This window comes from Periplaneta americana, chromosome 16 (genome assembly GCF_040183065.1).
Source record: "Periplaneta americana isolate PAMFEO1 chromosome 16, P.americana_PAMFEO1_priV1, whole genome shotgun sequence".
Classification (NCBI taxonomy): Eukaryota; Metazoa; Arthropoda; class Insecta; order Blattodea; family Blattidae; genus Periplaneta; species Periplaneta americana.
Window position 1 is genome coordinate 61,564,305 of NC_091132.1, and position 11,837 is coordinate 61,576,141.

Below are 11,837 nucleotides of genomic sequence, written 5' to 3' on the forward strand. Positions count from 1 at the left end.
TGAGTTATTATCGAAGACTCCAATGAACGATTGTGTTTCGTGCTCAAGGTCTTAGGTTTTTTGAGTGTCGTCATTCTTTCCGACCTCGTAGTGATCTCGAGAGAAGGGGCCATGGTTTATCCTTCACCTATTCACAGTTGCAAGGTCAGTTCTGGTCCAGAAATTTGCGCACATCTACCTGCTTCCACGAAATACTTTCTGTGCTGTATATCAGTGAAGATTACAACTGTTGTTACACACTTTTTTGGGTAACTATTTCTATTTTAATTGCATCGACAACTCGCATATTTATAATTGTAATAAACGCATTACATCATCATCATCATCATCATGATAATCTATGACCCATTATTTTTATAAATGAGAACGAAATAATGATGGGTTAGTTGAACGAGGTTCATCTTGGACTTCTTCAATTGTTGGTGAAGTAATACAAAAATTCACAACGTTTCAAAGGTTCGCTATACTGTCGTTTTTAGGCGAACAGAAGGATGAGAAACGTATCTAATCGTTGGGGTCGTTAGTTACGTGGATCTAACCATCAGCAATTGCACTAAAGAATACGATAATTTTTTACCCCTTTGCACATCTGAAGAAAAAATTGATCGAATATTTGAAATGTGAATTTTTATGTCCTTCACCAACAATTGAGGAAATTCATAATTATTTTCTGAGTCACTCATCAGTCCATATATGTGCTTATTTTGTATTGTTATTCATCTGTAAAGTTAGCAAAAAATGAATATGGAAGTTCAGTTTTGAATTATGGACAGTTGGAGTTGTATGAAGATATATGTCTGATTAGTGAAATATATTACTATGCAATGGAGGAGGAAAGGTTCTGACCACACTATCCCATTATCTCCTGGCTTAGTTGCGTCATTAGGGATGTCTTTTTGGTATCACTTATGAGGTTCAAACCTATCTCCGGGAAGTTGCCTAAACAACAACATATAAAACGGATGGGAGATGAAAGGTTGCCAAAGTGAATAGTAGAATGGATTCCGTATGGAAAAAGGGAAACAGGCACAGGCAGACCTGGAAATACATGGATGTGTGAAAAAGTGTTACAAGAACGGCAATGTAAAGGTAGAGAAGGTTGGAGAAACGAGATAAGTGTAGATTTTGGACACAGGGGGATGTTGATAATGTATTATAAACCTGTATTACAACGATAATAAAATTACAATACAGAAATATTTAAAATAATTCTTTAATGAACGAACAACAGATTATGGGATGAATTATAGGGTTATGAAATAATAACTCGCAGAAAATAGGAACATTAATATTTTATTTTAAACACAATACATACACACCAATGGCACACTAGTCACTACATTAGATAAGAGTTAATTTAACTTTTGTTGAAGGTGTAAGTGAAGCCGTCAGGTGTCCTGTTCAGGTTCAGCTTACCAGGGGGGTAGAATCTGTGAGGCGGAGGGGTGGTGGGGTTGTACTGGGAGATGGAGTTCTGAGGAGGCTGGTAGTACTGTTGCTGAGGGGGAGGGTTGTATTGTTGCTGGGGCTGGTACTGGGGCTGTGGGGGAGGGTTGTATTGTGGCTGGGGCTGGTACTGTTGCTGTGGGGGAGGGTTGTACTGGGGCTGGGGCTGGTACTGGGGCTGGGGGGCGGCGGGGGCGGGTGCCACGGGCAGATGGGCGCCGCTGGCGCGGAAGCCGTCCTTGCCCGCGGTGTAGGTCACAGTCCTGCGCTGGCCGCTGGGGTCCACGTAGCTGTAGGATCCCTGGCGGTTGCCGTTCACGTCGGACTCCTCTTTGAACTCCACGCCATCTTCCTGAGAGTAGGCGGCGCCGAATGTTCCGTCACCAGCCAGATACCGCTGCTCGCTCAGGATGGCGGCAGTCTGGGGTGCGTTTTGGTGGTACTGCGCCGTCGACAAGGCTGCTAGCGCCACGAGCACAACCTGAGGACCACAAGTCAGTTACAACTCATCCCGTGGAATGTAAAAGTTATTGTAGAAAATATCAAAATTGTAGGTTTTCATTTGCGACCATTAACCTTAGCAATACGCCACGCCTGTGGAGTAAAGGCTGGTTCACAATAAACCGGGAACGGAAACGGCAACGAGAACGGAAATCATGTTAAAGTAAATGTATTTAAATGTGAGCGTTCACAATAGTTAATTGTGAATCCTCGAATTTAAATACATTTATTTTAACAATATTTCCGTTCTCGTTCTCGTTGCCGTTTCCGTTCTCGGTTTATTGTGAATCAGCCTTAACGATCAGCGCGTCTGGCCGCGAATCCCGGTCGGGGTAAGTTACCTGGTTGAGGTTTTTTCCGAGATTTTCCCTCAACCAAATACGAGCAAATGCTGGGTAACTTTCGGTGCTGGACCCCGGACTCATTTCCATTGCAGCGATATTTTACTACTTAATTAACTTATTATTCCCAGAACATGAATTTTACTAGCAATCGAAAAGTATTGGGAATAAATTTGAATTAGAAACAAAAAAAGTTTCCTTCCCAGGCAGGATTCGAACTACGAAATTCTTAGTTACCAGTCTATCGTGCTCTGGAGTGAACAAGGCTCTGAAATCAGCTACAAGGGTCGGTCCGGTTTTTTTTTGCTACTATTGTATTATAATATTTTAGTAAAACTATCAGTAAAAACGATTGGAACACAATAAGATAGCATGATTCATAACTGATAATAAATAATATTTCAATATTTTTAATATATCAATTACATATTTCAAATATAAATTTTGGAGAAGCTGGGCACAATGTACACCCCTGTTGGTATTGCTAGGGTTAATAGAACTTGTATATGAGTTACGACTATTCAGAGTGGTTGTACTTCGCAAGATTTTGTATTTAGCAACTTCTTTTAAAGATTTAATTTTCTCGACGTTTCGGAACTACTTTGAGGTTCAGGTCACAGGAAAATACAGCTCAAGATTTGAAGATGGTATCTGCATATATTTATGGAACGTCCTAAAAAATAACTAATCGACAAATTTTATTTCCAACACAAGCAAGAAATCCAGTATAAAAATAATTAAATCCGTTGCGCAACAGCCCATGAAGGGCCAAGACCGACAAACTGGCAGCTGGCCTCATGTCCACGTGCCTTAGTAGAAGTAAACGATGATCCAATCAGAACGGAGGTATCGTGGGGTCAATGCATAATCTCGCAGCAGGTATAGCTGCTTTCCGAAACCGGATTTCTCTACCTATCGTACCTCCAGAAATGTATAACGATGCTGGGTGTGTACCGGTTCCATACACTGGCCAAAATTTTGTGAGATAATTCCTTCCCCATGAGAACTCGAACCAGCGACCATTAAGTAAAGCGAATCAAGGCACTATGCCCTTAGATATCGACATTACTGCGTGGGACATAAACAGTCGAATGATTATAAAATTGTTGATTTACACAAATGTGCTACTTGGAGTCGGGTTCATTTCTATGATAAAAATACAGTGTTTTATTTTAAACTATCATAGCACGCAATTTCAAAACTAGAAATCTTCAAGCTGCATGTAGCCTACACTATAGGCGTACTCAGATTCGCATATATTAATTTACATAAATGAGTAGGCCCCTAAACAAATTTCACTCGTGGCCTCAACTTCACATAATGTCGCATATGGCGTTTCACATGTATCAACGAATGAGTAGGAAAGATATACCATAATTTACTGTACATTTTCAAAGTCTATAAAACCAGATTTGATTTTACTGCAGTTATGCCTTTCAGAGTTTTCTTTATGGGTGTGTGGGTGTATATCGCATGTATGTATGTATGTATGTATGTATGTATGTATGTATGTATGTATGTATGTATGTATGTATGTATGTATGTATGTATGTGTGTATGTGTGTGTGCGTGCGTATGTATGTATGTATGTGTGTGTGCGTGCGTGCGTATGTATGTATGTATGTGTATGTATGTATGTATGTATGTATGTATGTATGTATGTGTGTATGTATGTATGTGTGTATGTATGTATGTGTGTATGTATGTATGTGTGTATGTATTTATGTATGTATGTATGTATGTATGTATGTATGTATGTATGTATGTATGTATGTATGTATGTATGTATGTATGTATGTATGTATGTATGTATGTGTGTATGTATGTATGTATTTTTTTTAAATTTTTATTGAACAACATGCTCCATTACAGAGTAATACTACATGTTTTTAGGGTTTTCCCTTTCCTACGATAAATATACATTTGGATTTGTATTGGTGAATACTCCCAATTTAGTCTATTTTGCCTAGTGTATGTTTGTTTGTATGTATGTAATGTGTGTTATGTATGTATGTATGTAATGTGTGGTATGTATGTATGTAGTAATGTAATATAATGCAATAATGCAATGTGTTATAATGTAATTTATGTGCGTAATGCAGTTTAAAGTAGGTATGGAATATATTATAATGTATGTACGTAATGTAATATATACATTTAATATAATGTATGAATTACAATGATTAATGTAATGTAATGATTTGTATAAGGTTATAATTATAATTTGAGATAATACGTGTGTATGTAATGTAATGCTATTTGGGGCTAAGAGGGAGGAAGTTACACAACGCAGAACTGCACGCATTGTAGACTATTCTTCACCTGACGTAATTAGGAACATTAAATCCAGACGTTTGATATGGGCAGGGCATATAGCACGTATGGGCGAATCCAGAAATGCACATAGAGTGTTAGTTGGGAGACCGGAGGCAAGAAGACCTTTGGGGAAGCCGAGACGTAGATGAGAGGATAACATTAAAATGGATTCGAGTGAGGTAGAATATGATGATAGAGAATGGATTAATCTTGCACTGGATAGGGACCGATGGCGGGCTTATGCGAGGGCGGCAATGAACCTCCGGGTTCCTTAAAAGCCATTTGTAAGTATGTAATGTAATACAGGTACAGTTTTATACCACCATAATTGAAGAGTTACGTAGGAAGGAAGTAATGTTCAAAATTGAAAGGACCTTTACCAGTAATTCCTGTCTTCCTGCATTTAGTATGATTAGAACAGTCGTGTTCTGTTTCTTCGAAGACCAGGTGCTGCACAGGACCACTTAACTTTGTTCACGTTATGAAATAGCGGACCGATCAAAACCAGTTTCAATAACAATGCTTCTTTCTTAAGTAACATTCTTTTGTGTTGACCTTCAATAATTGTCAAGGCCGGTTAGTGTTTTCTGAGGGTTCCCCAAAATCGAACAAGATTATATGAATGACCAGACGGTGAACGTTTCTATGTCACTTGGATCTATACTTGTAAGGTAATCGTTGTAATAGAAGGTAAATAGGTCTATTCATACTTTATTAAGCCTAATTCTACGAAGAAAATAGGTGATTTCCAGGCCTAGAATTTTGTTAGAGAAGGATTCCTAATGTGTCAACATTATTACCAGAAGGTTCTCATATGACGTTATTGATGCTAACTTTTCTTTCGCCATGTGGAAGAAAATTTATTTAATCTAAACTTGCGAATTATAAAATGTGTCCATCATATTATAATAATTGTTTTATTTTGTTCACAACGTACGGACAAACAGAGAATCAATCCCCTTTTACTGAGGCTGTGCCACTTGCTTTATTAATTTTCAAAGAAGAGTTACTCACTATTTATTTAAAGCTACTTTCAGATCGTAGTTACTATAAACAGACGTTAGTTATCTTCATCGTTATGATTTTTTTTTTATCCACTGACGGGTACTTAATTTTGCATCATTCACACAAATGTTCCCATCTATGAACAACGCGCCGAAGCTGTAGTTCTTTTTGCTGCCGTAGATGTCCTCGGTGCACCATAGGCGAAATATATAGAGTCAACTTTAAATGTTATTAATTTCAGAGGGTTATTCTTTCAGACATTTCAAACAAAGTTTAATACAGTTTTGCTCGTTTTTGTTTCCTTTTCTAGATATAAATAAAATTTATGCACTTTTAAAGAACAAAACTGAAAATTTTTCAATCATTTATTATCATAATATACCGCTCTCTTAAATTTACTGACATATAGGGAATCAAATGAATAGTTTTCTCAAAACACTCTATGAAATGTTTCATATGAAATAATTTTTATCTCGAAAAGGAAGTAAAAACGAGCAAAATTTTATTAAACCTTTTGTTTGAAATATCTCAAAGAATAACCCCCTGAAGTTAATGAAATTACTAACGGTTCACTCTGTATAGCACCGCGTGATCATGACTAAATGGAGCAATAATGGAATGTTGGTAGGGGAAACGGGAATTCCACATGAAAACCTACCACCAGCCATTCATCATTGTTAGCCACAAATTCCACTTGCACTCGCCGGGATACGAACCTGGCTCACCAGTGTGGAAAGTCAACGCTCTAGCTTCTAGTCCTAACCATTCGGCTAACGGTGCTTCTTCATTATTATCATCATCATCATCATTATCATCATCATCATCGACTTTCGATTGTGGTCCTTGGACCATTTCGTTATTACTCAAGACGAAATTACAGAAATACTACGCACTTAAATTAACATAACTGTGTGATTATTTGGTCACCATAGCGAAAAGCATCATTTGAGACAACACAGGATAAGTGCAGAGTAAGGGACATAAACTCATTTCCTGTAGAGAGGTATGAATCTCTACTTCTTTTCCGAAAGTCGAACCTAGATTCTATGGATTTTCAAATTCAGTTATATACGCTTTAATTTCTGAAAGAAGAGTGGGAAATTTATGATGTAATATTACTGTTTGTTTTATAGCATTTTATAAATAAATATTAAAACCAAGATACATTAATGGCGATCAAGTTTATTATTTTTCTTAATTTTTTAAGTTGGTTATTTTACAACGCTCTATCAACATCTTAGGTTATTTAACGTCTGAATGACATGGTGGTAATGCTGGAGAAATGAGTCCGGGGTCCAGCACCGAAAGTTGCCCAGCATTTGCTCATATTGGGTTGAAAGAAAACCCCGGAAAAACCTTAACCAGATAACTTGACCCGACCGGAAATCGAACCGGGGCCATCTGGTTTCGCGGCCAGACACGCTAACCGTTACTTCACAGGTGTGGACTATTTCTCTTACTACTCCGTCTTCTTCTGCCTCCTCTTGTTGTAACGCTATTTTCTCTCAATGAATTTGAAAGGTGAAGCATAAATTCCATGAAAGGCGATCTGATCCAGAATTACGGTAATAAAATCTTCAGATAAGGAGACTCAATTAACATTATATGGCCGCCAATTCCTGAAGCTATTAGGAAGCGTTCTGGAATGCATCCTGTCTCCACTTGCTAAAATGTAGCAACAAGTTTTGCGACGCGAGAAACGTAACCTACGTTACTCTTCCCGATATGGAAGTAGTGAGCGGATAAAAATTTTGATTGGATAAAAACTAGTTTTCCTGCTATTAGCGTACACTTTAGATAAGATTTAATTAAGAATCTGTTGCGATTTACTTCATTAATTTGAGGACGATGTTTTTAGACTAATTTTTGTTCCCTGTTTCTTTATGATGTTGCTCTGGAAGTCACAGCTGACAAATATTTATTCCGTGTATTGTAGGACAATTTGAAAGGTTTGTGCTTCACAGACTAGCCGAAATGCTTCTAACGATTCTATAGATAAAGTAGAGTTATCTAAATGAGCCTAATTAACGAAATTTCACGCATACTTACCGTGATATTATACACATAATTTAAGACAAGTAATTAAGTTGGCAACATTAGCATTTTTTTGCTAATATAGTATGTTTGGTAATATCCGAATCCTACACTTACAACTCCAGCATAAGAATAAAGTAATAATTTCGTACTTAAAACATTTCAATAGATACATATATTTTTTTATCATATAAGTAGGCATTTTCTCTAAATAGGCCTTACAAAAATACACTTCATGCTATCAGTGTGGAGAGTGTAATTTTTGTTTAATAATATATGAATTTATTGCTTACTGTTTATGTGAATATTTTGAGAGGAAACGTGATTCTTTTGTTAAATTGAAAATATGTTAATAACATAATTTTATGATACAGTAAATTTTGTACTAAAATATTTCAATTTTTAGTTTAGTTTTATTATATATCACTATTCTGTTATTTAAGTTTAAATTGACGAGATACAATAAATTCTCACAAGAAGATAATATTTCGGTCGCGTTCACTGATAGGCCTACTTTAATATATTTTTAAACGTTCTATTTAAATACGTACACATGTAGTTGAGATACTCAAGATACTGCCATATTAGAAGAAAATATCAAAGAACAAAATTATGTGTTTTTATTTTCTGCATATATATATTTTTTTATAAATCATCGTTGTTCCTGCAATAACTCCTATGTGACATATTTATCGATTTTCAGATTTTTGCTCTATTAAATAACTTAAATAGTGATACAGCAAATAAAAAATCTCCTATATGTAATTATATTTCTTCGTTTCGAAAATGTAAGAATTCACAGTCTCCTATGCACGGCTGCCATAGGATGAATAAATGTGTTCTTTTCTTCCTACTGAAAAAATTTATATTTTGCACATAGGAGTTATTGCAGGAACAACGACGAAAAACTATAATTGTATTTTCAATCACACTTAACATTAGTAATATTATGGACTAATGTGCAATTATTAAGTGGTAGTGCTATGGTAACGGTAATTTTGTTAATAATAATGCATGAAATATTTTATATTTTAACATATTTTTGAAAATGAGGTTCATCATTTCAATAGTTTTATGAAGTATTTAATAAATTTAATAATTTGAAATATGCATTTATTGAAAATAAATTACATTACTTATGAAAGTTTTAAAAATATAATTTTCACATAATTCTTGTCTCTATTTCTCATTTATAAACACAATTATTACATTATTATATTTTTAATGTTTTAAGTGTCGAAATGAACATAATGAATTATAAAATTTTCAGTCTCCTCATTTCCGGTTTTGTATTTAGTTAATATTAATGCTACGAAGTTAGCAAGCGTGTTAGTTACCTTAACAACTAGCCTTTATTAATGTTAGGAACATAACGCATCCATTTCCATCTGCTAATGAAGTGTCTGACAAGTTAAGCAACGCGTGTTAAAAATTAAACGACATCTCGGAACCAGATTAAGTCCCTGATCCACTTAGTGGACATTAGGGTAATAGCCCCATTGACTTCCAATTTTTTGCAATGGTTAGTTTTCACAATTTATTAGTTACAATGTTAATAATTATTCATGAGTTTTTACGGTGAATATCGCTCTTCTTCCCCGATGTTAATAGTTTCAAATTGATTAGATATTTTGACAAGGAATGCTAGAGTGTACGTCATTGCCAGAACTGGATAGTAAGAGATGTCAGGGTGGGAAATGGATGGCCTTTCTATCCCTGTGTAATGAAGCTATACTTACAAGCCTGTACATGATGATAGCCGTGGAGCACGAGGAGTGGCGGACTGTGACTGAGTGACCACACCTCAGCCTCGTGTACCTTTTATACACAAGGGATTAACCTTGGCGGTGACCCTGGGGTCCGCTACTCTTGCTCCAGCCTCCTACTGTAGCTGTGCAACAGCTCAAGTCTTATTTCTAGGGGCAAAATGAGGGGAGGAGAAGGAGGTAGGCCTATCATGTGTGGAGACATCTCTCATAGGACTTTTCAGGAAAATTATATCACCGACACTTTTTGGATCGAGTTGCTGCCACTCAGTGTGTCAGTACTAATTTATAATGCACCGTGACAGGTTGATTATTGTCTTGTCTGTTAGGTGAGAACAGTCTCGTTTGCATTCTTTAGTCTTAAAGCCGTTTGTTGATTGCATATTTAACATTCACGAACCGTGTATCAAGTAACCGTTTAGATCAGGCATGCCAGAAATCAGACTCTAAATGTGCAGTTTTATGCGCGGATCGCCGGTCTGTGCAGACTGCATCATTCGAGCGTTGCTCTTACCCTTTCTTAGCTGGAGGGGTGTACAATAATCTTTTCTGCGCTTCTAGGGTTGGATTAAATAGGCATTTGAACATTATAAACACACTTAGCAGGAGGAAAAAAACACGGTTATTATCAGTGTCTATACTTGACAATTGAAGAGTCCACTGCAAGAATGTTGGATGTCACTTTCTTGTCGAAAATGAACCAAGACTGTCAATGCATAGCTTAAGACTTATAGAATGTACATACAGAGTTATATGGCATTAACACTGATAGTCATTGTCCAGTAATGATCGGAAAATCACAGTTAAGCTTTGAGCGCTAAGCATTTCAAACTTTCAATTGCTTCTCCTGAAAAATGTATTCCAAATGACATCCATCATTCTTGCAGTGGACTCTTTAATTGTAATACAAGAAATTTTAAGCTTACTCAGTTATACTTCACAAAGTAGTGGTTTGTAAAGAATAATTTATTAATATGATTTTTATATAGTCAAGTATTTCATTTTACGTAGTAGGTACTAATTATTTTAAAGTAATAGACTCTACTCTTTCACTGTTCATCGAGCATTATTATTTATTGGGACCACTGGTACAAATGTTGAAGAAAATATTATACTCCCAGTTAATTACATGCAGTAGGACATTGTGAACGTTTTACACTGAAATAATTTCCTTGCTGTATGTCAATATAAATTAACATTAATATTAATAAATGATATAAATTAAGCTTAGAATTTAAATTCACATACAGTTTATTTGGAAAACGTTGAGCGCAAGTATCAACAAGTTGGAAGCGTTACTGAAAGAAATTAAAAGTGTAATTCACAAGCTGTGAAGCGACGATATTCTATTTATGTCAGGTTTAAAGGTTTATTGATGTAAGTACATTAGCATAATATAGTGACGTGAGATGGAAAATTTGCCATTATATATTTTTCCAGAAAATTTTTCCGCCTTGCAAATAGTTGCTTTCTTCGCTCCTTAGAACCTCAAGAGCCTCATATGTATTCCTCACTATATTCTCATCACTTACCAGCTTATGAAATGAAAGTCGTAAGTCGTCTAATCTTTGATGGCTGTGTTAGTACAGACTCCAAAACAACGCCATTGTCAAGTTCGTTTTGCCGTGAGAGTACTGATTAAGAAATAAGCGCTGGCAATATCACATTTTGAGAACTTTACTAATCTGATCTAAACTGTCACAAGACTATTACCTCGACATGGGCTGATGAAAGCCTTTCATTTTAAAATAATTATTGTTGGCTGAGGAAAACATAACAATTGTTATATGGTTCGTAATTTCTCTTCTTCGTTGTCTGTGAACTTTATTTATCATAACTCATTCACAGACACAGCCAAATCAGCACCCGTACTGAAACTGTGTTACTGACAGAAAAGGTGATATGCTGTTGCAGGTCTGTATAACCCTGTCGCGTTCCCATCCAAGGCGATTCACTCCCTCCAGGTAGCGGAATAGAAAGTGCACATCGCACAGAGACTACTGCACAATGTGCGCGACTGCACAATGTGCAGGGTTTTGGCATGCCTGGTTTAGACACTGTCCCAGCCGGTGCTGCTTGTGTGTTTTTCCGAGAAATGCATGTCATCTGTCCGTCTGCATGGAATAGCTCCCAGTGATGGATTCAGGGTGTCGCCCCCGGAGATTTCAAACTTTTTTAAACTAAAAATATAATTTATACAAAACTATATTTCAATTTCATATTACTGTTCTGTAACTAAAATTCTGTTATGTAAATTTTCAGATCGTGAATATGTTAGGAGAAAATCCACAAACTATTAGAGAAAACACGGAAATTTTACTTGAAGCAAGTAAAGAGATAGAATCCCGAAAAGACCAAGTACACTGTATATGATTATGTCTCGTGACCAGAATACTGTACGAAATAGAAATATAAAAATTGGAAATTT

The 11,837-nt window shown here is 36.1% G+C and overlaps 1 protein-coding gene across 1 annotated transcript; it reads right to left on the reverse strand.

The window, feature by feature from the left end:
- Nucleotides 1–1,277: 1,277 nt before the first annotated feature.
- On the reverse strand, nt 1,278–9,516 carry Cpr100A (Cuticular protein 100A). The gene is made up of 2 exons (XM_069849397.1): nt 9,383–9,516; nt 1,278–1,927 (listed from the first exon to the last, which is right to left on the reverse strand). The coding sequence occupies exons 1-2, from the start codon at nt 9,392–9,394 to the stop codon at nt 1,358–1,360; spliced, it is 582 nt and encodes a 193-aa protein (XP_069705498.1). The 5' UTR covers nt 9,395–9,516; the 3' UTR covers nt 1,278–1,357.
- Nucleotides 9,517–11,837: the final 2,321 nt, after the last annotated feature.